Source organism: Fusarium redolens (genome assembly GCF_020744475.1).
Source record: "Fusarium redolens strain MPI-CAGE-AT-0023 chromosome Unknown BKA55scaffold_14, whole genome shotgun sequence".
In the NCBI taxonomy this organism is placed as follows: Eukaryota; Fungi; Ascomycota; class Sordariomycetes; order Hypocreales; family Nectriaceae; genus Fusarium; species Fusarium redolens.
This window is the reverse complement of record NW_025763677.1, coordinates 596,678-622,723: the sequence shown is the minus strand read 5'-3', so window position 1 is coordinate 622,723 and position 26,046 is coordinate 596,678. Positions and strand designations below refer to the sequence as shown.

Here is a 26,046-nt window from a genome sequence, read left to right as displayed (position 1 = left end):
ACTTGGCTTGGCTTTAGTGTTGTTTGAGTCTGGGCCCCTCTTTAAAGACGGAGATGCATTCCTAGATCGATGTAACTAAACCGAATCGAGACCATCCTCGCGTGTTTCCCCAATCGTACCACGGTCATGGAATTCCCAACTAAAGTCCGTCGTTTTTCTCTCTCTTCTCTTCCTCCGGTTGTCCCGCGCCGTCTCCACGTGGCTGACCATCTTTTCCCTCAGTCATTCTCCGCTTGAGCTTGACATGACTACGGTTTCACATACCGAATAGTGCTTATTTGGGCGATTACTACCACTATGGGCTCTGAACACGATTCCAAACCCAAGACTTCTTCGTCCCCCGTAGCGTCAGGGTCTCCTCCACCCGTTACCAGTCTGTCGGGTCAAGATCCTGGTGAGACGCGCCGATCGCCCGCAGATGACGAGAACCAACAGCCAGAAGAGCATGCGCCACTCCAAGTTGATGTACGCTCTCACTCACGATAAAACTAATGAGTATAACGTGTTGAACATTTTTAGGAGGATGAAATAGCTGGTGACGATGCAGACTCTACTTATGGCTCTGACCGAGGCTCAATCTACACTGCTTCCGCCACGTCATCAATCTACGACTACCAGTATGAAAATGGTCGTCGCTACCACGCATTTCGCGAGGGTCAATACGTCCTCCCAAATGACGATCAAGAACAACAGCGCTTAGATCTCCAACATCACATCTGGCGCTTACTCCTCGGGGGCGCTCTGCACACCGCGCCGTTACCTAACCCAGACTCACCCGACGAATTCCGCATCCTGGATCTCGGCTGCGGCACTGGAATCTGGGCCATAGAAATGGCAGACGAGTTCCCCAACGCAACAGTCGCCGGCGTCGATCTCTCCCCGATCCAGCCGGACTGGGTACCAAGTAACTGCATGTTTCACGTTGACGACTACGAAGATCAGTGGACGTACCGTGAGAGTGAGAAGTTTGACTACATCCACGGTCGAGCGCTCAGTGGCACGAGTGCAGATTGGATGAGGTTTTATAAGCAGGCGCTGAATAATCTTAAGCCAGGCGGGTATATGGAGATGCAGGAGTATGATGCGTGGATTTTCAGCGATGATGATAGTTGTGATAGGGCGCCGTGGACGATGGAGTGGGTTAACAAGCTTGATGAGGCGAGTAAGATGTTTGGGAAGCAGATTAATGTGGCAAAGTATCATAAGCAGTGGATGATTGATGCTGGGTTTGAGGATGTTGTTGAGAGAGTCTACAGAGTAAGTTTGTCTCATCGTTGCATGACGGTTGACTAACCTGACCAGATACCCATTGGTCCTTGGGCGAAAGACCCGACGCTGAAGGAGCTTGGAAAATTTGAGTTGACGCATATGCAAATGTCGGTTGAGTCACATACACCTGCCTTGTTCACGCGTGTATGGAATTATTCGCACGATCAGGTTATGGTGTTGATGGAGGGTGTGAAGAGGGAGTTTCGAAGTCGTGAGTTGAGATTGATTACGAGTTATCGATTCATCACTGGCCGGAAGCCAGCGGAGGCTTAGTTACGGGATGTCGTGGGATGATGCGCTGGTTGTATCCGATGGCACAGCGTGGAACAAGACGCTATTAAATGTCTAAGCACGGATAGTTAAGCGGGCGTTTGGATAAAGGAGGAAATTGTCTTTGCTTATACACATAGAGGCTCATACATTTCGGGTCATTGAACTTTGGAGGCTTCTCTGCTGCCTGTACTTGGGTACTGGCAGAGATCCAGTGGACTATCGAAAATGGTTACGTAGAAACCTCTGGGCCAAAGATCTAAACCTGAATTGCCTTCACAGCTCAGGAGGTTGATTAAGCGCGTGAGATATCAACTTCTTGTACCCCTCAACAGCCTGCTCCAGATCCGAAACCTTCAAGTGCTCATGCGCAGAGTGCGCCTCGAGGATTGACCCAGGTCCGTACAGATATCGCTTATGGCTCCCCTTCAGCCGAGGAATATCTGTTCCGTAGTTCAAGACCACAGTTTCAAATCCTGTTTCAATCAGCTTCAGCTCAAGGACCGTGGCTTCGTACTTACCATCGACATCATAGTCTGTAGGTACAGGCCCAATACCATACAAGAACTCCACAAAGAGGCTCGCATCACTATCCTCAACTGCCTGGCGTATCAAGTCCTTTATACCCTCTGGAGTCCCACCAGCAACTCGCACTCCACCGGTAGCATAAGCACTCGCTGGTATGACATTCCCAGCAACACCACCTTCAATCCTACCCACGTTGAGAGTAGTATTTCCAAACTCCTTACTTCCAGGCAACTCAACCTTCTGAAGGGCCGCCAACCCACGAACAAGGCTATCAATCGCATTACTCCCAGTCTCAGGATATCCCGAATGACCAGCTTTTCCATTCGCTTTGATAGTAAAGCCCAATCCGCCTTTATGTCCCCGAGCAAGTTTGAGCTCTGTTGGTTCACCGAAGATAACAGATTCCCAGGAAAGGCCTAAATCATTGACATTGCCCATCCCAGGTCCACCTGTCTCTTCACCCACCACGAATAAAAGCGCTATATCACCTTCGCCGACTTCCTTCTGCTTAAATAGTTCTTGAACCGCAATGATCTGCGCTGCAACACTACCCTTCGCATCGACTGTTCCTCGACCCCAGATCTCATCACCTCGTCGTTCATAAGGCCAGAAAGGCGGAACAGTATCAATATGAGAGGTCACGAGAACTCTCGTGGATCTTGTGTTACTGTAGTAAGCTAAAATGTTGTCACGGTTCTTGGCTACTGTTTGAGTCTCAACGGTGAAACCGGCATCTTGGAGGTATGTTTTGAGAAAGTCGGTGACGCGTTTCTCTGAACCGGTGATTGAGGGTCGCTCGACGAGAGATTTATGCAAGTCGAGAAGAGGTGACAATTCATGCGATTCCCGCAGAAAAGGGAATTGGACACCGCTGAGCTCGAAAGCCCTTGTTGCAGCGGCAGTGAAGACGAAGGTGTTGATGATCTTCATCGTCGATAACAGCAGATAACAAAGAGGGGTAACGAAATGAAAACCGGTAGAAGTACCGTTCCGTGTGTCCTGATAAACGATATAACGTTGATCTTCCCAAATTGATAAGCAATCTCCAAAAGCCAATCAATTTCCGTGGTACAAATGTCACCATTGACGTGCAGTATTTCGAATCCGCCAAAAGCGGGGGATATAGAAAACAAATTCTATCTCCAACCGAGATGGCAACACCCCAATAGAATCATTCGCATTAGTTTTTGAGAATATTATTATTTGAGGAATAGTTTGACAGATAACAGCTGGGTTGCGCAATTATATCCCTACCGCACGCCAAGATGAGGAATGCCGATCGCGGATGTCGACATATTGTGGGGTGAGGAGTAGATAGATACACAAGCCAAGAAGCCAAGACTTATATCTATATTGGATTACCTTGGTAGATTCTATCAAGCTTGGAGAAGATCATCGCTAAAATGGCCTCTTTTGGTATCTCCAAAGGCCACTTAGGCCATGAAACTTTGGATGAGAAAACTCATAATCTTCCTGACTCTTTATCCGGAGAGCCACCAGTCAAACAGCACTACAATACAGTTGCCCGTGGAGAATCTATCCCATCTTCCGAAGATATTCACGACGGTATTGTAGGATATGATGGAAGGCTTATGGGAGCGCGAACTACGTTGAGTAGTCAGCAGGAGAAGAAGTTGTTGCGCAGAATCGATTGGCATCTCCTTCCATTGCTTTCTGTTATGTATATGGTCAAGTCTATTGACGCTTCTAACGTGAGTTGATAATCTCTCTTGGTACTATAGTGCTGATGTTGTAGGTTTCGAATGCTCGAATCATGGATCGTGGAACGCCGAGGAATATCATGACCGAGTTGAATATCTCGCCTGATGACTACAATTTTGTCACTATGGCATACTATGTATGTTACCAAGTTTCTTCATATGAGTTTTATCACTAACGAGCTGTCTAGATTCCGTATATCCTGGCAGAAACGCCTTCAAACCTGTTGGTAAAGAGCCTCAAACCATCAGTTTGGCAAGCAAGAATCATGGTTGGTTTCCCCATCCCGTCTTTAATCCCACAGACTGATAAGTTCTATAGATATCCTGGGGTATTGTTCTCGTTTGTCACGCCGCAGTAAAGAATGCCGCCGGCCTTTACACAGTCCGCGCTTTTCTCGGTCTATTTGAAGCCGGTCTCTGGCCTGGTATGCTCCTCCAGCTGTGCTATTGGTATCGCCCCGACGAGATGGCCTCTCGTATCGTTCTTGTTACTATTCTCGGTAATTTCAGTGCTGTTGTGAGCGGTGTGCTTGCTTTTGCGTTTAATGGTGTCCATGCGCAGGGTTTGTCGGGATGGAAATGGTCTGCACTCACCTGCTGGTATCTCAAAGTCTAAAGCCTTACTGACCATGACACAGGCTGATATTGACCGAGGGAGTATTCACTATACTTCTGGGTATCTTCGCATATATCTTCATGCCCGACTGTGAGTTTGTACCAACACCAACGTAGCGCTACATACTAAAATCGGAGACAGTCCCAGATACAGCTCGTTGGATGACCGAGGAAGAGAAAGCCTTTGTCCAAGCTCGACTTCCCATCAACGCTCCTAGAGCAGCTGAGAAAAACTTCGACTGGAAAGAGTTCTGGCATACTCTCAAAGATCACAAGCTCTGGCTGTTTCTTCTCTGCTGGGCATTTTATACCATTGGGACGACAGGGCTCAACTTTTATCAGCCTACGGTCATTGCAAATCTGGGTTTCACGTAAGCCTCCGAGAAAATGTGCCAAGAGAGTATGAATGCTGACATTGGTTCGTCGCAGTGGCATCGCCGAGGCCCAGCTGCTCAACATCCCCCCAGCCATCTTTGCTTGTATACTCACAATAGTATTCGGATGGGTCGCCAATACAGGCCGTTTCCCTCTACCTCTGATCCCGCTAAGTTTCATGATAATCATAGAAGCTTGTTACGTTGTTCTGTACACGTTCCCAAACACAGGCGGTGTGTATGCAGCTACTGTAATAGCAGGAGGCTTCTCAATCGCTTGGTAAGTCAAACCAAACCCATCTTCGACATTTTCTAACAGACAAGGTACACAATGATGTGGCCATGGAGAGTACAAACCACCGACGGCGCCACCGGTTCCGCTTTCGCCATTGCATTTGCCAATAGCTACGGCCAGATTGGCGGTGCGGTCGGGTCTCAGCTATTCAACTCTCGGTTTGCACCAAGGTATACCACGTCTTTTGGAATCGCGATGGGCTTTATTGGCATGGCTATTATTATGAATGTCATCACTTGGTCGTTTACTTGGAAAGTTGATGTTGCGACGAGACGGCTGAAGCGAGCGCGGGATGCTGCTGCGAAGCGAAATGAGGCTATTCTGGATGATGTTGACATTCACGCTAAGAGCTAGATCCTGACATTTGCCTTGCAAGTTCGGTCTATGTTTGCAAATAGTATGAACGAAGGAATCAGATAATACAGTTATGAACTCAATTGCCTTTCGTATTTATACAAGCCTCTTCTCAAAAACCCTGTACTCCGTCGGTCCAGCAAGCAACTTCACCAAGTCAGGATAATCATCCGCAAAATTCCCCAACTTAACAAGCTCATATCCCATCCTCGTATACCAACCCAACAACCTCGCCTTTCCTTCATGATGAAACGTCATCGGCACAAGAAGCTCAAGTTGCATCACCGTACACCCTCGTCGCCTGCATTCATCTTCTGCAAAGACTGCTAATTGACGCCCTGCACCGGTGCCTTGGTACTGCAGGTCGAGTGCCAACATGCCGAATTCGCCGAGGGTGGGGGTCATTTGTTTGAAGAAGACGCAGCCGATGGGTTCGTTGGCTGGTTGGAGATAAGCTACTGCGAGTTGGCCGTTGCGTAAAAATTTGGTGATTTCGGCGGTGGAAGTTCGTTGGTATGATGGGATGAAAATATCTGATTCGGCTTTTGTGTAGACGGTGTTGACGATATCTGTGAGTGTTGAGACAAGGCTTTTATCCTCCGCATCGGAGGCTGGAGGGATTTTCACGACGATCTGCGGCTTCGCCATATTTGGTGTTGAATTTGATGATTAAAAGAAGAAAGAAAAATTCTTTAGTTTAAAATGTCTTTGGATAATGGTTTCGGGAGTGCATGTGGACTATAATCTCACAGGTCAGACTTTGTCTCACGTAAAACAACGCAGGTGGAGAAGTCCGCGTAGCACTGGAGCTCGCGTGATATTACGCTTTTGGGAAGTCCTGTACAGCAAGCGCTGTATGCCAAAACCAATGACATTATTGTTAATAGCTCTATTCTTATTTTAACACCTCTACTGAATTAAATCTCGAGAATCATCCCAGTACATGCACGCTCCTCTCAAATTTTCTTCCCACCAATGAAAGCATAGCGAAGACATCCAGCATCGATGTATCCTCCAACACCACCATTATTACCTACACAAGAATTAGCACTGCAACACCTTGTTACAGGAAAAGCATGAATAACTTACAGCCTTTAAATGCAGCCTTGAAAATCTCAGCGCATCGCGGTCCCTTATCCCCAACAGGCTGCGAAACATCCTGTTCCGAAACCGTAGTCTTACAACCCTCAATCCACGAAACCTGATAAACATAATTCACCTTGCCTCCCTTGTGAACAGCAGTATATGGTTTACTCCCCGGGCCTATCTTGGAAGCCTTGTTATCGTAGATACCGGAACCGCAGAAGACGCCTGCGCGCCCGGCCTGGAAATCTGGTGAAACGTCGGGATGGTTGGGATAGTCGGATTCTTTCTCACATACAACTGGCTTGAATCCTAGAGGTGTTGGTGGCTTTTCTGTTGGTTTTGTGGAGATCCATGAAGAGCATGAGGGATTGATCGTGCAGGTTGGTTTATCGGAGGTGGTAGTGCATTGTGTGTTCAATGCGGTGAGGACACATGAGCTTCCATCTGATGTCGCGATAGCGGGACCATTGGTGAAGACAGTAGTCGGTTGTACAGTCGTAGTAGGAGCAGGAACCGCTCTGTACTTATAGCTCCCACATCCAACATCGATAGAACCCTCTTTGAAAGTGTTACCAGAGTCGAAGCACTCATCACTAAAAGCATACATCGAGTCTTCACAAGAAGTGAAGCAGTCATCAAGGTTAGTAGCGCCACTCCAATCAAACTCGAACATCCAGCCACCGCCGCAAGCTTCAGCTCTTTCATGTAGCATCCTGCGTCTTTCGTCGAGAGAAGCGCGTTTCTGCTGAGACCCCTGATTGCCTGTAAAGTTCAGCGCTAACGGCTCACCCTTCTTTCTTTCTACAGCATGACAGAAGGAATCCTGGATAAGGCTGAAGCAGTCTCGAGAAATATCCTTGTCTGCGTTCTGCTCGCACTTGACATCGGCGTGTTGGGCATCGTTGATAGAGATGTTTTCGTCATCGAACAGTTGCTGGAAATATTGACTGGTCTCATTGTCGACGTCTTGGAGATCTTGAGGGATGACAAGATCTTCAGTATCAACAACCCCCCATAGAACAGATACCTCGGGAAAAATAGATGTCGTGATGGTGGGGGCTTCACGAGCGGGACAGTCGACAGCTGGTGCACATGTTACGTAGACGGTGCTGACAATATGGTTTAGAGAGTTAAAAATTCAATGAAAGCACGTTTGAGCGAGGTGTACCTGGTATAAGTTTCACTCTCAGAGTAAAATGAGACGGTCTTCGTGCAGGGGGTTGGCTCCTTTTTCTCGCAGTCATCATCTGGATCTTTAGGATCTTTGGGCTTGTCATCCGGGTCTTCGGGGTCGTTGTCCTTGTTATCGTTATCTTTGTTATTGTTATCCTTGTTGTCCTTATCCTTGTTGTCACTATCCTTGTCATCCTTGTCCTTATTATCGTTATCTTTGTTATTGTTGTCCTTGTTGTCGTTATCCTTGTTATCGCTGTCCTTGTTGTCGCTGTCCTTGTTGTCGTTATCCTTATTCTCGTTGTCCTTGTTGTCCTTATCCTTATCCGTATCGTCAGGGTTATCATCATCAGGACCAGGAGGTGTTGGAAGCGGGATGTCAGGCCTCTGTACCGTGGTAGGAGATCCAGGATCTTGGGAGTTCTCAGCACCTTCAGATTGTGCAGCTGAAGTCTCAGGTCTTTCTGGCTCTACAGAAGTCGGACCAAGTTGCTTTGGATTCGTTGCAGGTGGAGTTGAGGTCTCAGGTTCTTGCGGCTTCTGGGTTGTTGGGATGGGGTCTCCCTTGGTTGGAGTTTGAGTTGCAGGATCATCTGGTGTCTCCGAGCCTGGTGAATCTGAGGCAGGGCCCTCTGGGCTAGGCTCAGTTGCAGTAGCTGGGTCTTGAGGATCCGGTGGATTCGTTTCCTCTGGCTCCTGTGGCTTTGGGATGATGGAAGTTGTCGGAGCTTGAGAGCCGTCATCCTCAGGAGCTATGGTAGTCTCTTTCGGCTCTTCAGGAGGTGGAGCAACGGTTGAATCTGGCTGTTGGCCACCGTTGTCATTGTTGTCGGCTGGTGCGCTGGTCTGTCCTGGCTCTTGTTGGTTGAGGGTGTCGGATGCAGAGGGCTCGGGAGGATCATCATCATCCAGTACTGCTGTTGTCTCTGGTATATCACCGGGATGTAACACTGTAGCTGGCTCCTCTGGGCCTGGGGGACCAGTTGAGATATCTGGTACAGGAGTTGGGACGGAGTCGTCAGGGCCTATCGTAGTTGTCTGTAGATCCTGAAATTCCTGTCTTGGAACGATGATGTTGCTAAACTCTAGATGGAGCTTAACGGCATCACCCCCTGCCAAATTAAGGTGTGCAGCCCAATCTCTGTCAGAGATCGGACCTGGGGCGGAACGTTGTCGTTGCCCAATGTCGCTACTCGCAAGTGTCACTGCGAGCCATGGTGCTATCAGGAAGCCAAGCTTCCAGGGCGAAGGCATGGTTGAAAGAGAAGAAACAATAGATTTAGGCTTAATAAATAGGAAGGTTATGGAGAGAGAAAGACTGAAGGGTTGAATTGAAGTCTATTAAATCAGATTGATAAAAGGCTTGATTCCCAGAAGCGTTGGGTATTAATAGATGAAGAGCATTCTAGCTCAATCGCAAGACACCTTTCAATGTCTCGTCAGACTTACTGAGGGATAAAGCTATCCGAAATAATGGTCTAGAACATATTCTCAGCAGCATAAGCATGTTCCTTAGCATAGCCGAGCAATGCCCGTCCGAAGGATTCAAGGGGCCATGTAGTCATCTCATAAGGCTGACGGCAGTTCCCCTTTTTAAGCAAGAGGAGATTCCACCAGTGAAATCCCTCAATGAGCCATGACCTAACCAAATCTGGTGTGATTACAGTGGGGCAACGTGCATCACGTTCCGCTACTACGCCCAATGAAGCTTCTGCCTCAATAAGCAATCCAGCAACACCATGAAGATGATCTCAGCATCCGGGATTTCGAGGCTTTTCAACTATTCTCAAGACAATTCAATTTGATCAAGGTTCTTAGCCACCTTATTTGCTGCTCAGACATGGTTCATCTCTATTCATGACATATTCACCTGCCTTGTTCGGCAGTACAGTCAGCTTGTGATAAGACTCTTCACCCTGTACCTGCTAAACTTATCACAAGCGGTAAACAAAGTAAGCCAAAATCATCAAGGTTTTGCGGAGGAAATACTGAAAAGGTTCGGAAGAGAATGTCTCGGTTATGCCGATATCCAAACATGGACACCTGAGAAAATACGAGGCCAAAGGAACTCCGCCATCGCTGACGATATTGGGACAACTACACTACCTACTGTGCAAATTAAATGATAGTCTCTCAGATCCAGTAAGCCTGCATCATCTATGACAATTTCCATGAAGGAACTCGAGTGGATATTAAATATAAATTTGTCTCAAACTTCTGTTCAAGAGCCGTGAGAGACCATCACCCCAGTCCCCCTGCAACTTCACTGAACCTACTACTTTTTTATTTCATTATTTTCTCTAGAATACTCTTGCTATGAAACTCTACTATCTCCTTCCCCTTTTCGCTAGCCTCAGCTTAGCCGCCAAACTCGATCTATGGGACGTAGACGATTCCTGCACTCCCTATCGGGATGCTCTACAAAAGGCCTACAACGACGCTGAAGTCACGGCAGTAAAGAGCCAAGATGACCTTGAGACTTTACTCGACGGTCGACCAAGGTATTCAAAGCAGGATGCTAGCAGTGTCAGCAACTGGGACCGCGTTGCTCGCGCCGTGACCAACATGTTTGGTTTCGTCCCTAATAAGGGTGGACATGACCCCAAAGAGTCACATTACTCCAACGTCATGTGTAAGTTAGTACCCAACGATAACGCATGAAGGTCTAAAAATATCATATTTTAGATGTCTTCGACCGTATGGAGAAGGCGCTTCACCAAGGCGTTATGGTTTCTGGAAATGGCTACGGCGGACTTAAACCTCTCATCCTCTGCGATCAAAATAAGTTCAAATGGATTAGGAAAGACGACAAAGACCCAAACGACCCTGCGAATCATCCTGTACGTGAGTCTAGAGCAAATGAAATCAAGGGTAGCGCTGGTGATTGGGTCAAGAAAATCGCTACCTAGCCTAGGAAGTGAAAAAGTCTATTGGTCTTTGTGATGGTGGGGACATATGGGCTGTTAGATTGACTAGATTTGATCTCGTCACTTTCTGCCCAAGAAGCTTTATAGACGATGTGGCTAATACCAAATCGGCTGTTGATGCAAGGGGTTCCGTGAAGATTGGTGATGGGTTGGATAGCTTTGGACACACGAGTCTCTCTCGGGTCATGGTACATGAGCTTGCGCACTGGTTTGGAGGTTCTAGGAGTGGAGGACCAGAGAACCGGGAAGGTAAGCTACTCAAGAAATGAGCTACTAGTGTGTTTGTTAATTCCCTGTTTAGTCCCTGATCAACCAGTGGTCGGCAAAGATGGAGATTTCGTTTATCGACATCCTATTACCAAGAAGTTCACAACAGATGCTTCAACACCAAACAAACAAAAGATCGTTACCTGTAAGCATCTCATATCTACTAAATGGCTAATACTAATCATGTGATGAAAGACGATTATTTGTGGGTCTCGAATCTTGCTCATTCGCATATTGGGGTATAGGGCTTAAAATATTGCTTTTTTGGGTACCCATGGGTGTCACCGATACTTTCTGTTCCATATAAGCTAGGGCCAAAAGGAAGTCTTGGTACAAAAAGAATTACCCATAGGTACCCAATTTTAAGCCCTATCGGGGAATATGCTGGCAATACTGGGCCGAGCAAAGCAACAATTACAGCTGAGGCATATGCTATCTTCGCTATGATGTCGTGAGTTCTCATACCTTCTAGCGGTGTGCTGTTGCTAATGTTTGTGATGAATTAGGTACATGGATAATTTCGACTGGGCAGATGATGGAAAGTCAAAACTCCTTACGCAAGAGATTCCGTACAACGACTTACCGAATAACAAGGAAGCCCGCTTGGGGTGAAGAGTTTCTCCGATTCATATGCACTTAGTAAACTGCCCTCCTCAATAAGACATCATACGTTTATCGGTTCGCGGTTGTCTCTGTCATGTCAGAGGCTTAAATGTCTAGATTCTTTAGATAATCGTATATACTGTGCTGAGGTACAGGCATTGTGTATCCAACAGATTGTGTCGCCCTTTACCTCCCCCAAGAGCCATTAATAGGCTTCACAACTCCCCTATAAAACGCGTGTTGAAGCTCGTCCGTCGACATCCCTTCAAACTCAGACTTTAAACATAACTCTGTAGCCATCATGTACTCCTTCCCTCTGGATCTTCCAAGTTTTGGCAGTGAGGTGCTTAGTATCCACTCTCGAAACGCGCCGGCAGAGTGCTCGTAGTCAGCGCTCTGGGTCACCTATCGGACTTCGTCGTCGGAGAGTCCATCTCGCATAATAACACCGATTGCAGTCTAGTATTCTGAGGTCCTCAAGCCTAGAACCCCATTTCAGAAGACGCGCAAGGTTCTTGATGCGATTTCCTGCCATCGCGTGGTATGTCGCTGCTGAGTGCTCCGGAGGAATATGTGCTCCGTCGATACATTTCCACTCCACCAGGACATCTGTCGAGGTCGTGCCCTTTCGGAAGACACCAGTTGGCATTTTCGTTCTCTCATCCATTCTTCCTGTCTCACGCAATGACCTATCCTTCTCATCAACCTTGTCTGCATCACGAGCGCCGAGTTGAAGTTGCAGCACCATGACCTTCAGAAGAGCTAGGCTTTGTAGCATTGAGTCATCTGGAGCACCCGCAGCTACGGCGTTGAGCTTTGAGATGTTGAGCGATGAGAGCAAAGAATTAGCAACTTGCATAGCCACAGGGTCATTCTCGGGGGGTTTGAAGAATTTGCAGAGATCATCAATCAATGATTCCAAGAAGCCGTAGATGATTACGACGTACTTTACAGCAAGGTCACCATTCTCGATGAAATGATTATCTCTCCAGCACGCTGCACAGGATCGGTGCATCGGAATCGGATACGTGCGAATGTGGTCAAGCATCCGAGACAGTTGAGCATTTTCTATTCCGATGTATAAGGAGGACAACGCAACGGGAAGGCATGCTGAAATGCTCACGAACAAAGATGGGAAACCTCTCGTTCTTCTTGTGAGGAAAGGCAGCGTCTGACGGTGACAAATGGGCGCAAGACATGCAGGGCAGTACGGGCGATGATCAAATTTGCCACTGCAACGAGGAGGCTTGACAGGAGGGACCGAAAACCTCAGGCACACTAACTATTCAGATCGAATCCCAATAACATCGCACAGTCTCAGTTTGACAGACCGTGCTTCAGCTGCTGAGGATAGGATGCTGAACACTTGGAGAAATTGGCCTTCAAGCAGGCCTGTCAGGGCATCTACATCAGATTCGACCAGTCATTCAAAGTGAAATACCGGTATTTAATTGCTTTTGACCAATCTGAGTAAACTATACATAGTAGAAGAAGAGGGATAACTGTCTAAGGATCGTAATCGCGACGCCTCAAAGCAGGCTCGCGCAGAGTGGACGTGAAAAGAAACCATTGCCCATATCATTCATCATCAGTTTTGGTCATGATCAATATCAGTGACGCTTGCACTTGTCTCCGTGCCAACGGGTGCCCTTGGGACAGCGGCATATCTTCTGTTCTGGGTCGAATTCTTTGCCCTTATCCTTACAAACGCACTTATGGGGATTGTGACGATCCGGCCTCTGGTCCTTGGGGCAGCGGCATTTCTTTTGTTCTGGATCGAATTCTTTGTCCCGGTCCTTACAAACGCACTTATGGGGATTGTGACGATCCGGCCTCTGGTCCTTGGGGCAGAGGCATTTCTTTTGTTCTGGATCGAATTCTTTGTCCCGGTCCTTACAAACGCACTTATGGGGATCGTCACGATCCGGCCTCTGGTCCTTGGGGCAGCGGCATTTCTTGTGTTCTGGATCGAATTCTTTGCCCTCGTCCTTACAAACGCACTTATGGGGATCGTCAGGATCCGGCATCTGGTCCTTGGGGCAGCGGCATTTCTTGTGTTCTGGATCGAATTCTTTGCCCTCGTCCTTGCAGATGCACTTATGCTTGTTCATACGATCAGGGTCGGCGTCCTTGCCGCAACGGGGGCGGTGGTGCTTGTCATCTCTGGCCTCGATGTCGTGAAGGTCGGCTTCGGGGTTGGGAAGTGCAGCGACGGAGCTCAGGGCAAGAAGTGCGCCCAGGAGAAAGTGTTTGAGAAGCATGGTGGCCGATGGATGGTTTAATAAGATAAAGCTGTGGTAGGTAGAGTATAGAATTTGGCGGGTCTCTCTGCTAACTGCTAATAAGAAGAGCGCGAGAGGGAAGATGCTCGTATGTCAGATACAGAGGCTTCGACATAGGGGAAACACAACCATGTGGTAGAGAGAGGAATGCCTGTAATATATACGCCTTAGATAGTCATTAACCGTTACTTATCCATCTACCATGAATTGAGCTTGAGTTCTGCATCTATATTTAGAATTATCCTGCACCTATATTTAGAATTATCCTACACCTCCGAAGTTAACTCTCCGCGCAAGTGAGTCACAGTTCATCTCATTCTTTCGCGAGTGCCATTGAGTGCAATGCCGCCTTCATCACAACCTAAATAACCCGCGATCCATTGTCTTCCCGTGCCCCACCATCTTATCGGATACGAGGTCCTCCGGCCAGACTGTTGGTCCGATAATGGGAACGGATGGTCAATCGCCCGTCTATAGAGGGTCTGGGTCAGTCCAAAACTCCTCCAATAGCTTAAATAGAAAAATCAGTATTTGTGCCCCTTTAACAGCCAAGGGCTAAACAGAAGAGGAGGGATCGAGCCGGTGAGTTGATACGCCGAACGAACATCCTTGTTGCCGAATGAAGCTAACTTGACATCATGGGCAAGCCCGTTGAGTAATACACACTCATCTAGGTTGTTGATGGTTGTCGTTCAAGTGAACTCATCGTGACAAAGAGGCTTCGGCATACTGAGCTTCCGTCTGCAACCAGAAAGTATGAGTTAGCACACGTAAGAAGAAGATCCTGATGCCCACTGGTCTGAAGCCATCGATATTGTGTTGGAATCCTCTAACAGAAGTCGACAACTGCACAATGTCATACTCTAAATGAGCTGGAAGTCTATCGGGCACACACAACCACCATTAATGTCTCGGGTGCTTCCCCGCTTCAGACCCCACCAACCATATGATTTCCCCACACACTATCAGCGCTAGTGAGCTTATTTTGGGTGGACGGCTCGTCCGGCTGTCAAGCGCGGCGACACCATTCCCCAGGGTCCAGGTTCCCGGAGCTGGAACTCAACACAGGGCAGAGATTATAGCTATGGGATGCCCGTTGCAGCTTGTCGATGCTTTTCTGTAATTCAATCGCAGCCTCATCTAAAGGCTTGAGTTTGACAACAAATGGGAGTTACCTGGTGTACTTCCAGTTCAAGTATGCTCAAAACAGGCGAGCACAAGACATCGTGAAGCAAAGGGCTTTGTTGAATCATCATGAGCCTTTTAAGAACTGAACTGGAAATTCGGCCTGCCGTTCAAACTTAGACCTCTGCAGTCACAAGGGCCGTTGCAGAGGTTATCGGGGTTGCTCATACAGACCCCGTCCCGAGTCTCCGATCCCCCGACGAGTTCACCGACCATCCGGATGTGTGGGGTTGAGCGAGTTTCGCTTCTTACTATATAGTGTCGTCATGACCCAGGTCGCCTTCTGAGAGGGATTGGTCAGTCAAGAGCCAGAGCCAGAGTTGGTGGGTCAGAGACAACGGCTGAACGGTCGGGCCGTGTAAAGGTTTGTGCTATAAGGGAGCTAAGACTTAGCATCTGATACTGAGAGGTCTTGGTTGGCCAGCTAAATTAGGATCCTCTTCTCCGTGCTTTGGCTTCAGGTGTCTATCTACTGGAAATCAGGATATCTAACAGAATTAGAAGATGCAACATCCGAGCAAAAGCGCCAGGTCACGGCCCAGATTTGAACCGTACGTTTAACCTTGTAGTCTGCCGTAGTCTAGATTCCAGCATGTGTGTCGCCAGTCGAAAATGCAGAGAGGCAATGCTCGGCGGGTGAAAGGTCTCACGGGAACTCCTGGCGGCCGCCATCCGCACCCATCGGTGCCGCAAGCCATTTTAGCAGCTTCCTCATTAGCAACTGCCTGTTCACCGGCTTTGCAATGTAGTCATCCACCCCCTTCTCCAGACAGAGCTCCATGTCCCCCTTGCGTGCGTAGGCGGTTATGGCGATGATCAGCAGCCGCACGCCGCTCTTCCTGGTGCGGACTGTTGCCTCGTATCCATTCATGACAGGCATGCTGATGCGAAGTAACGACTGCTCGGTGTTACGACCCAAGATTAGAACGGTATGAAGACGGAACATCACACATTCCGTGCCGACCAATAAGGTTATTCGCCACATGCGAGTCGAACGAGGTCGTTTCGACTTTGTTCGACTCACAAAACCATGATCGACCAAGCAAATCAGAATAGTATATATAGCTTCACTCATTCCCACTTCCCTGTCTATATAGCTCTCAGCTTTTAATATAACTTAATTACTTAAGAATACGCCTTAACATTATTAGACGTAATTCGCCACCCTACGGTCAGTATACCACGCCCCGTTGCAACTGCCAATATAAACTAATTAGGTTATGGTTTGCTACGTTGGGAACCTTAACCATTACACAGCGGTGCCCGCATTACAAGCTAATAACCCCCGTGCTATCTTCCAATGATACAAAGAAGCACGAGAGGCCTGGTTTACTATGTTGCCTCAGGGAGCCTATAAGACCAATCAACAGTACTAGAGGGCTATAGGGCTGCCTCTATATTATAGTAAAGCAGACTATAACTAATATATTAACTATAAGCAAATAGGGTGTTATTATAAGGTGGGAAATAGCAATAGAGACCAGACTAAGGAGGAGATAATGAGTTATCTTAATTAGGATAAAGCTAAAAACAAGTGGGTTGAATAAAATATAGGGACAGAGATGGCAGAGCAGCCTTTCTCGGCGCGGCGAGGGATGCGAGATATATAGTATACTGCTAAAAGACATCTTGAGTTATAAGAGAGTTAGTATAGAGATAGGAACCCCCCTATTAATATTTACAAGGGTAACTAGAAATATAATTATTATATGTTATTATATGTTATTAGAAAAAGAAGAGAAGAATTAAATCTCTAAGTATTAGTATAGTAATCTAATAGCTTGGCTTAATAAAGTTATAGCTAAGTTTATATATAAGTTTAAATAGATATATTTAGAAGAAGGCGCTGTTGCCATTAGGAAAGAATGTTATTAAGATACCTAATATACTACTTTTCTCTAAGCTAATATCTAAATAGCAGTATCTCTATATTAATAGTCTGCCCTTAAGGAGGATATCGAATGGTTTAAGCTCTTATAAGCACTTGGGGGTCTGTATAGAGTATAGTGGGGGAGATTGGATCTATTGGCAAGGTAGTAATAGACCTCTAAAGCTTAATAGGGAACGGAATCATTAATGCATAAGGAAGGCAGGCTGGGGGCCATGCTTGTTGGTTATTAGTAATAGGCCGTAGAAGAAACTGGTTGTTACTGTTTATTGTTAAAGGCCCTGCTAGTGTTGCTGTATTATCTATAAAGATGGGGATGTCTTAAGGGTTTTAATGCTGGCTTTAGTTGCAGTTATATATCTTTACGATGATATTCGATGTAGGGATAGAGACCTTCTTCTGAGAAAAAGAGCTGTTTATATATTATATGCATTACAGTAATTCACTTGCATTATAATAGCTATGGTGTTATTCATAGCCTTGGGCAGACTGGTACATTGCTAATAGATGATATATTATGTATTAAATAGCTCTATATATCTTGAATTATCTTCTCTCTTTAATTATATACCTAAATGCTGTTTCTCTAGATGAATGAGAGATATCTCTTGTATATATAATGTATGCCTTTTATATAACGGATCACCAGGGGCGGTGCAAGGGTCACGTGATCTTATTTGCGCTGCCAGCGGTGCATGTATGAGGGGCTATCTGCTAATCCACTATATCTATTCCACATGTACGATCGCTTTAAATAGATCTACTACACTAATGGGCTTCGTGGATTAAAGTCTATCCACGTCACTACTCCTGCTGGTGGATTTAGTGGAGTGGTTTGCTACCCTAGCTTTAAAATAGATAGAGCAGGAGGTATATTATTATTTTTAGATTACTTTAAATTCTTAGCAATCCAGGGGCATATATCAACTTTAGGCCATAAGCTATTATTAGCGACTGCAGAGCAGTGCTCTTTCGCTTTTACCTCAGCTCGTAATGTGATAAAAAGAATGGCCTAACGCGCTACTTGTTACAAGACACGACGACTGGTCTTAGCCATAAGCCACAGAGACATCTATTTTAGTTACAGCCTTCAGCTGCGTGTGATCAAAAGAATGCATTGATATAGAGTTGAAGCCCTGTATACGCTATTATACTCTTGTCCCCGAAAACTTGGCACTTGCAGCAGAATAAAGGGGCTGAGTCTAGTTAGGTGTCAGTCTGGGAAAGGCAGCGTGCTACTAATTTTGGGGTAGATTGACTCATGAAGTCTGTCATTGGACATGCGATAATTCGTGGCTACGAGAGACCGGAAGTGAGTACTTGGGTATTCTAGGCCAACATATTCCAGATCCTCGTAATGAATTCTGGGCTGCGGGGTGTCTGACGACGCACTTCTCAAGGAAACGACTTTATAAGTACAGGCAAACCTCCCTGCAGATCGACCGCACTGATTCAAACGAATGTTCCTGTCCATATTCCCACAATGCAGCAATTTTTTATTATATCCAGTCTGCTCGGCCTTGGTAAGCAAGTCTCCTGGTCCACACCCAAGGGAGGATCTGATAAGTCATTCTAGGTCGAGTCCTGGCATGTTCACCTGGCTGGTACGGCACTGCACCGTTTTGTGACGGGGAATGCCCCGCCGGCACCCACCAGACGAGAACCGATGACTGTGGTGATGGGCATTGCTGCGCGACCGGACACAAAGTCTACTGTGAATGCATTAAGAACCCTGGCTGCGCGGCTTTCTGGAGCGGAACTGCGCCGTTCTGCTCTCCGGAGCCGTGCCCGGCTGGATGGCACGAGGCAGGGAGAAGTGACTGGGGCGACGGTGGCTACTGCGTCACTGGGAAGAAGAGACTCTGTGAGTGCAACGGCGGTGGAGGCCCACCGTGTTCTCCAAAGCCGGCAGATGTCCACTGCGATGGCATTTTCTTGATCTGCAACAATGGCTGCTCGACCTTTGTTTGTGGAGGGTGCTTCGGGTTCGGTTAGCAACAAGGTTACGACAACCGATGGTGATTCAAGTTGATTCAACTGTAGATGTTTCAAGGCTTTCGTTAAAACTGAGTCGTGTTTAGTATTTAGTCCAGATTTCGTTGAAAATAACATATCGTGAATATTATCCAACCAACTCTTAAGGGCGACTCTGTGAACCAGCAGCATCTCAAAAAGACAATCTGCCACATCCCTCTTTCGGACAGCACCCCAAGGAAATCTCGTACGTATGCTAGCATGCTATCACGTCGACCTGCCAGGTTAGAAGCCCGAAATAGAATATATGCCAATGTAACTGTTGAACCACTAGTCTACTTGAAAGCTCGTAGTAGAATACAGACTCAGTGGCGACTTACAGGTTGGCTATAAATCTAGAATTATGAACTTGAACTATTTATGGAACCTTTCTGCTAATTTAGAAGTCCTGGATCTATAGATGTACTAAAATCTTCCCTAACTTAGGCTAAAAATCCTATACCTGGGCTATATATAGTGACTTTCTTAAATATAATTTAAGGGTCTGGCACAAGAACGAGAACTATTCACACTAGTCTACTTAAAAGCTTAAAGTAGAATATAGACTTAGTAGTGACTTACAGGTTGGCTATAAATCTAGAATTATAAACTTAAACTATTTATAGAACTTTTCTACTAATTTAATAGTCCTAGATCTATAGATATACTAAAACTTTCTCTAATTTAAGCTAAAAAATCTTATACCTGGGCTATATATGGTAACTTTCTTGAATATGATTTAAGGGCCCGGGACTAGAACGAGAACTATTCATAGCAAGCTTTCCTGAAATCTACGGAGACCAGCAGCACCTTTGTCCATGTCTCAATCCTAGTGGCAGATATCCTCGGGCGTAATGCTCAGCCCCTTTCTAGTAGCACGCGTGGCTCTCAAACATCCCGGCACGCCCGCTCGGTGTCCTGCATGTGCATTCAAGTTTCAAGTTTGGATGTGTCTATTTATAGCAGCTTCGTCTAAATTTGAACATTGCCAGCACCGTGGAGTTCTGTCAGCAGCATCACGGCCTGCCGCTCCAGCATAAAAGCCTGAAAATAGGCACAGGCGAGAGATCTTATCCCTCGCTTTGTTCCCCTGTTCTAAAACGTCTAAGTTGTCATCCGCTAATACCATGATGATTTCAGCTTTCGGATGCACTATCATTTGGGCTTTTGCCCTCATGATCATGATTGGCTCTCCCTCAGAGGCCACACCGATAGCATCAGACGGCACCGGCGCATACCATTCCATCTCTGCTCGAGCTGCTGCGCCGTGGCAAGCTCGACACAGAATGACCTCTTCCGCCTTCCAAGACACGTTCGGCAAGCTGGTACATGACAAGTATCGCCTCACCTATGTGAGCGGCTACACCAGCGACGATGATCCACGCTTCGCAGCCATCTGGGACCAAAATGGTTCTTCGGATTGGGCTGCAAGGCACGGCATGACCGGTGCGGAATACCAGGGCCAGTTCAATTCTCTCGTTGGCAAGGGCTTTCGGCTCCGTCTCGTCAACGGATACACTGTTGCGGGAGACGCCCGGTACGCAGCCATATGGGACAAATCTGCGGGTCCCGCGTGGGTCGCTAGACATGGCTTGAGCTCCTCGGAATACCAGAGCGCGTTTGATGCTTTCTCCTCACAGAGGTACCGCCTGAAGCATGTCAGCGGCTGCTCGCAGGGGAATCAGGCCTCGTATGCGGCGCTGTGGGAAAAGTCGACGACTAACATTACATGGGTTGCACATCATGGCATGACGTCGTCTGACTATCAGGGGCTTTCTGATAAGTACGTGGGGCAGGGCTTCCGTCTTGTTCATGTCAATGGCTATGTGGTCAAAAATGTGGATTATTATGCTGCGATTTGGGACAAATCGCCAAGTGGCCCTTGGGTTACGAGACATCGGATGTCCTCGGCGGACTACCAGAATGAGTTTGATAACTGGGTGGGTAAAGGATATCGGCTGACGATGGTAAGTGGGTATACATTGAATTCAAATCAAGATATGTATGCTGCTCTTTGGATCAAAGAGTAGTGAGGCTTTGGATAGGTTTGAGGTACGTCGGGCGCTTTTCTGGATAGGAGACCTTGAAGCGGAAATTGTTGGCCAAATATAAATTGTAACAAAAGAGGTACCTTACTATCTTGGATAAAACCATCTTTAGTCTCCTTAGATATAAAATCAGCCGCAGCAAGGCTGTCAGTTGCTGTTCTGGTTATATATTCCTTGAATGAGGATGCAGGCCCATTACAGACCAACACCATCGCGCTGGCCGTGTTCCGACGCACCGTACTTACAACAGGCAGCTTCTATCATTCATGTATTCGAACGAAGGCCTTGGGGCGTCTACCTCTTTTCTTACCATTGACTCTCGACGTGTCGGAAACGGCCAGCAAGTAGTCCTCTTGCTTTGTCAGCTCCAGGTAGGACGGGTTGTTTGCAGGGGTGGCGTTGGCGATGGCGGATGCCTCATAACTTGCGCCATCGTCGTGCGGGGGGGACTCTTACTGAGGATGACTCGAGTTGTATTCGGTTGTTTACAGAGGACGTGTTTCTCTGGCAACAGCCACATGGAATATCACAAATCCCGTCACGGCGAATCCGTGGTGCCCCCCGCGCTTGAGACTGGCCGTGTCTGTTCGCCTGAGAAAGATTGGTCATCGCGAGGAGATTGTAGGAGTTTCACAGACGCAAGGATTAAAGCAATGATAATTGCTCCTGGTCTTGACTCGTCGTATGTACAGGGCTTACCTTAAGTTTGCCCACGGACCGGCCAGCATCATCGGAAACGGCGGTAAGTCTAGCCGGGAGAAGCATCTTACTCTTGTTTGGCCATAAACCTACCAAGTCCCGTCTATTTCCGCTTAATCTGCCGCTTCCGCAGAGACAACATCACCTACACTTGCATGCTTGCGTGTGTTGATTGACCTCGCGTCTGCTGAAGTCATGTGGCCACGTGGTACCGTAGCTTCTATTTTCAGGGCCATCCCAGGAGCCAAGAGAGTATCGAGATTTTGCCAATTTTCAAGAACAAGCTATCAAAACCCTGCTGTTGCTGGGAGCCTAAGGATTCTGTTTCATCACTTGAGTCTGTTCCCAGGAACCTCATAAGCTATTACATCGTTGCGTCACTGTACGGGATATCCACGGCCCTATGCCCAATGAATGCACCTCCCACTAGCGTGATGGATTATAATCACCAAGTAGAGATACTCTAGATGCAACCCCATAACTCTCATACTTTCCGGTAGCTTAGTCGGCAGGGGAGGCACTTATGAACGAGAGATTGACAATGCAGGTCGTAGCTGCAATGGCAAAGACATTCGCCATTCCTCTAGCTCGGCATCTGACATTCGAGAGGCGTGAGCAGAATAGAGGAGACGGCTGGCTTTGTCCTTCATGTAATAACGGATCGTGATGGGCTCCTTCCTTCTCATCTTCCATCTTCCTGCCCACAACATCAGTGGTATCAATGGCTCCTTCCCATACTGCAGGAATAGACTTATCCATTACGTCGGTGATCATGTTTGACTTGTTTCTCTTCAGCCATCACAACCACTGCAGCACCAGCACCAGCACCAGCAATAATAACCGCAGCAGCAGCCATAGCTGCTGTGTCGTTTTTCGAGACTTTCGACGCGGTGACGGACTTGGTGGTCAAATATTTGACCGGCGTGGCACACATTGTCACGGTTGGGGATAAGGGGGTCAAGGCCTTCAAGGCCTGGAGGAAGGGGAAGGAGAAGAAAGGTATGTGCATTCCACGACCTTAGCTCGAGCCCTGACCATGACACTCAAAGATTCTAACAATTGTAGGCGGGGTTGATCTGGAGTTGGGGACCGGATGAAATGGGCAGCAGAGGAGGGTTTGGCCGAGGAGCTCGACCCGGTGACCCGAGATGTGTCGGCGACCCGAGAGGAGATTCGGGTCCTTGAGGCCGGAGGAAATGTCTAGGAGCAGTGCCGACCAGCCGCCTCTCCTCCTCGTCCTCCTCTGTACCAGGCAAATAGGAAGACCGAAAGCGTGTTATAAAACCGACCACCTCACCGTAACACAAATTCTGTTCCAGTAACAACTCAACGGTGCCATCGTGCATCTTGACCAAGGGCCTCTAGACCTGGCTCAGTGCGCCTCTCCCGTCTCGACAAGAGAGCGGACTCTAGTCCCGGCCCAACTCCCATCGCCCCTCCGCCGCCGATAACTATCGCATCGAATAAAACCACGCCGTGTTAAACAACACTAAAGGATCTTCGAGCCAAGGCACTGCAGATCTTTGAGTCTCAAGTGTCCCGCTACGTCATGGCACAGTCGTATCAGCTCTCCGGCATCCGTCTGTGGTGATCCAGACCTCGTTTGGCCGATGCTGTTGTGACAAGTTATGACGTCCTCCTGAATATCTTCCAAGACCGTGCTACTGTAACAAAAGGTATTGAGGCAAAAATGGATGAATATTTTCTGTCTCGACATCAGGACATGTCGCAGGTTTTTGATGCTCCCAAACGCGGACGGACGATCTAGGTCAAAAGATAAACCTACCACCTCGCCTCAAGGCGCACTTTCCTCCAACAACAATAAGTGCGGAGCGTCGTCGTCGACAATATGGTCAAGGGCCTAACAATTGTGGCTCATCGTGTTACCTTGGTGGAGAAAGTCGGGGAGTATACCAAGGCGGCAAGGAGCAAGAAAGAAACATGGTAGGGTCTTGAGTACTTTGGCGATCTCTTGATAGTAAATAGCATTTATTTCAGATGACTTCGCTAAGCCTTTGGTGGTACCAAGAGGTTTTATTTCCCCCCCTCATTACCTCTTGCTGGTTATAAGGATTCGGACTTGAAAGAACTTCTGCGATTAGCAACGCTATCGGGTTGGTACCTCGCTAGGCTTGTGCAAAGTTTAACAATCTGTGTTATGGAGAACCTTGAGACGTGACTTTCTGGGACATGAAATTTATTTACATCACAAGGAAACTCTATACCGTAAGACTGCTTCATGGGTCTCTAAATTTTAAAGTCTTCCTTTTGCAGATCAGGCCACAGCATCGCACAGATGACAATGTTATAAATTATGGTGCCTTTCTTTTGCTCTTCCACCTTCTCATTCTTCCCTTTACCACACTTCGCCTCAGCCCATACTATCCAGAAGCATCGCCAAAATGCTTCGCTTCAAACTGGAACCACACTTCTCATCATCGTGGACTCAACGCTTGGTAGACAAATTCCGTTTCAGGCAAGGCACTTATCACATTCCCGTCCTGGGAGCTGATGAAAGGAAGACGTTCCTTTTAGATACACCAGTACCAGAAGATGCAGGTTTTCCAGTGCCCCTCAAGCCCCAGAAGCTAGGATGTCAACAGAACTTGGAGTCTAGACTATTACAACTCCCACCTGAGCTGTTGATCTATGCCATGCTCTTTCTACCGCATAGCTCCCTCTATATGGTCCGCCAAACCTGCCAGGTCCTGCGTAACCTGACCGACGACTTTCAGTTCCAAGATTTCCACTGGGAAATTCTGCAGCATGAGGAGCAGGCTTGCCACATTACCATACCTGTATGCGACCAGCTACGGAACATTAAGCGGATCTTCCTACGAAGATCCTTATGCAAACCATGTGGCAAGCTCTTGGACTCCGGCGAATTGGAAGAAAGACTGAGGAAACTCTGGCAACCCGTCCACTGCACTGGATGCCAAGCCAAACACCCAGAACTTCTTTTCCCCCAGGGCGGCAGAGCGCACAATACCTGCGTGGGACTACTAGGTCAATTTGCCCTTTGCAAACATGTCAAAGTCTCGGGCAAGGTTGAGGCGCATGACGGAGAGGAAGTTGACCTTCGTTGCTCAGACCCGGAGCACTTTCCCGTGGACAGCATGGACTCTGAAGAACTATCGGACTTCAAACGGTATCGCCCATGTGTCAATACTGAGTCCACCTACGGCGGTTTGCAGTACTCCAGATCTTTTCCGTTGGTAAAGATTGATCCTCAACAATACCCTGAAATGCCAGCGTTGAAGTCGCAGCTATTGAAACGACTAAAAGAAACACATCGCGATGGACTTTGTCAGCACGCTTCAATTCAACTTGACTCCATCGTGTCGTCTTTGCCGTCAGACAAATGCGATTGTTTCCCAGCCTCCGGTCTACCTGTTCACCAGTCCAAGCCTACAACCGAGCCTCGATATTGGTGTAATAACCACGGTTACTATTGTCGCCATTGCGGAGCACGTTACTTTTGGCTCTACCATAACGATTATATCGTCCTTCGTGTTTCAATTCATTTAGCAAACACAGGTGCGGACAGCATGGGCTGGCTTTCGAACATCACATTTAATACGGATGAGCACCCTATTCATCCCACCTTGAACGAAAGTACTAAGGGTGTTCTCTGGTGCACTGATCCGTCATGTGGCACAGGTTGTGGAAATCGTTGGCTATTGATGGTGGAGATCCTGAAAAGGGTTTCACTTCGACGTTTTGAGGGATACCACGAGGTTCCTCCGCGGGACCATTCTTTTGCGGCCAATTTGCCTTACACGCTGGAATATCAAGTGTTTCAGAATGCGGCAGGCTGGATGACGAGGCCGGTTATGCTATCCCTTGACCTTCTTTTCCCAATAACCACCAAAGTTGTGTAAACAGTGTAGATATTTGAGTTTACTCTCCGGTCACGGCCAAGATAGAAGTGACTAACTGAGGAAGTATTTAGTCATAAATTTTTAAGATAACAATAAGTTTTTATGAAAACCTTCAGGAAAGTTTATAGAACTTTATTGCTGTTACTTAAAGCTTTCAATATCGCGACGAGTTACATTAAGCCAACAAATGGAAAACCCTTAATTGACTCAAGCTTTACGTGATTAGGTTCTATAGAGCTTTATAAACGATTCCAAAAAGAAAGTTCGTTGAAGAGAATTAATAAAGCGATGTAACCGAATGTGACGTTGAAAACTCCATCAGGCAATTCACATTGACGCCCATGATCTTCCAATCTCCCTAAACACGACAAATGACGGGGTAAAAAGACGTTTTACCTCTCCTCCAATCATGAAACCCCATCAATCCTTATCGTCTCCGTTAATCCAGTTTTCTGATATGCCAATCCCTGAACAGAAGTCCCATCAGCGCTATCATAGCGTCACGCTAGGGGTATTTCCTCTGTCCGCGATCCACCAAAGGGGGTTCTCGTATTCGGATCGTGAGAAT

The 26,046-nt window shown here is 47.3% G+C and overlaps 11 protein-coding genes across 11 annotated transcripts; 6 read left to right on the top strand and 5 right to left on the bottom strand.

Annotated features, from left to right (window-relative positions):
* Window positions 1–297: 297 nt before the first annotated feature.
* BKA55DRAFT_455547 (S-adenosyl-L-methionine-dependent methyltransferase) lies at window positions 298–1,482 on the top strand (the record flags this gene model as incomplete). The annotated part of the gene is made up of 3 exons (XM_046186077.1): window positions 298–465; window positions 520–1,257; window positions 1,303–1,482. Coding segments are annotated over 3 exons (1,086 nt in total), but the record flags the coding sequence as incomplete, so codon positions are not given.
* A 333-nt stretch (window positions 1,483–1,815) lies between these two features.
* BKA55DRAFT_596701 (uncharacterized protein) lies at window positions 1,816–2,997 on the bottom strand (the record flags this gene model as incomplete). The annotated part of the gene is made up of 2 exons (XM_046195981.1): window positions 1,816–2,015; window positions 2,061–2,997. The coding sequence occupies 2 exons, from the start codon at window positions 2,995–2,997 to the stop codon at window positions 1,816–1,818; spliced, it is 1,137 nt and encodes a 378-aa protein (XP_046045882.1).
* Window positions 2,998–3,470: 473 nt separating this feature from the next.
* Window positions 3,471–5,426, top strand: BKA55DRAFT_693627 (major facilitator superfamily domain-containing protein; the record flags this gene model as incomplete). The annotated part of the gene is made up of 8 exons (XM_046199941.1): window positions 3,471–3,779; window positions 3,824–3,925; window positions 3,977–4,057; window positions 4,108–4,370; window positions 4,427–4,494; window positions 4,546–4,774; window positions 4,833–5,057; window positions 5,102–5,426. 8 exons carry the CDS (start codon window positions 3,471–3,473, stop codon window positions 5,424–5,426), a joined length of 1,602 nt encoding a protein of 533 aa, XP_046045881.1.
* Window positions 5,105–6,176, bottom strand: BKA55DRAFT_576994 (uncharacterized protein). The gene has a single exon (XM_046193547.1). It carries the CDS (start codon window positions 6,072–6,074, stop codon window positions 5,523–5,525), a length of 552 nt encoding a protein of 183 aa, XP_046045880.1. The 5' UTR covers window positions 6,075–6,176; the 3' UTR covers window positions 5,105–5,522.
* A 215-nt stretch (window positions 6,177–6,391) lies between these two features.
* Window positions 6,392–8,492, bottom strand: BKA55DRAFT_456983 (uncharacterized protein; the record flags this gene model as incomplete). The annotated part of the gene is made up of 3 exons (XM_046186080.1): window positions 6,392–6,459; window positions 6,516–7,595; window positions 7,664–8,492. Coding segments are annotated over 3 exons (1,977 nt in total), but the record flags the coding sequence as incomplete, so codon positions are not given.
* Window positions 8,493–10,001: 1,509 nt separating this feature from the next.
* BKA55DRAFT_666028 (uncharacterized protein) lies at window positions 10,002–11,635 on the top strand (the record flags this gene model as incomplete). The annotated part of the gene is made up of 7 exons (XM_046197765.1): window positions 10,002–10,317; window positions 10,371–10,565; window positions 10,604–10,861; window positions 10,914–11,024; window positions 11,075–11,084; window positions 11,247–11,330; window positions 11,386–11,635. 7 exons carry the CDS (start codon window positions 10,002–10,004, stop codon window positions 11,489–11,491), a joined length of 1,080 nt encoding a protein of 359 aa, XP_046045878.1. The 3' UTR covers window positions 11,492–11,635.
* Window positions 11,636–11,870: 235 nt separating this feature from the next.
* Window positions 11,871–12,530, bottom strand: BKA55DRAFT_693623 (uncharacterized protein; the record flags this gene model as incomplete). Its single annotated transcript, XM_046199940.1, has 1 exon — window positions 11,871–12,530. The coding sequence occupies one exon, from the start codon at window positions 12,528–12,530 to the stop codon at window positions 11,871–11,873; it is 660 nt and encodes a 219-aa protein (XP_046045877.1).
* An 823-nt stretch (window positions 12,531–13,353) lies between these two features.
* On the bottom strand, window positions 13,354–13,743 carry BKA55DRAFT_490656 (uncharacterized protein; the record flags this gene model as incomplete). The annotated part of the gene is made up of 1 exon (XM_046186253.1): window positions 13,354–13,743. A coding segment is annotated over one exon (390 nt), but the record flags the coding sequence as incomplete, so codon positions are not given.
* A 4,676-nt stretch (window positions 13,744–18,419) lies between these two features.
* Window positions 18,420–18,776, top strand: BKA55DRAFT_519701 (uncharacterized protein; the record flags this gene model as incomplete). Its single annotated transcript, XM_046188359.1, has 1 exon — window positions 18,420–18,776. A coding segment is annotated over one exon (357 nt), but the record flags the coding sequence as incomplete, so codon positions are not given.
* A 1,204-nt stretch (window positions 18,777–19,980) lies between these two features.
* On the top strand, window positions 19,981–20,962 carry BKA55DRAFT_596697 (uncharacterized protein; the record flags this gene model as incomplete). The annotated part of the gene is made up of 2 exons (XM_046195980.1): window positions 19,981–20,817; window positions 20,849–20,962. 2 exons carry the CDS (start codon window positions 19,981–19,983, stop codon window positions 20,960–20,962), a joined length of 951 nt encoding a protein of 316 aa, XP_046045874.1.
* A 3,037-nt stretch (window positions 20,963–23,999) lies between these two features.
* Window positions 24,000–25,478, top strand: BKA55DRAFT_519113 (uncharacterized protein; the record flags this gene model as incomplete). The annotated part of the gene is made up of 1 exon (XM_046188315.1): window positions 24,000–25,478. One exon carries the CDS (start codon window positions 24,000–24,002, stop codon window positions 25,476–25,478), a length of 1,479 nt encoding a protein of 492 aa, XP_046045873.1.
* Window positions 25,479–26,046: the final 568 nt, after the last annotated feature.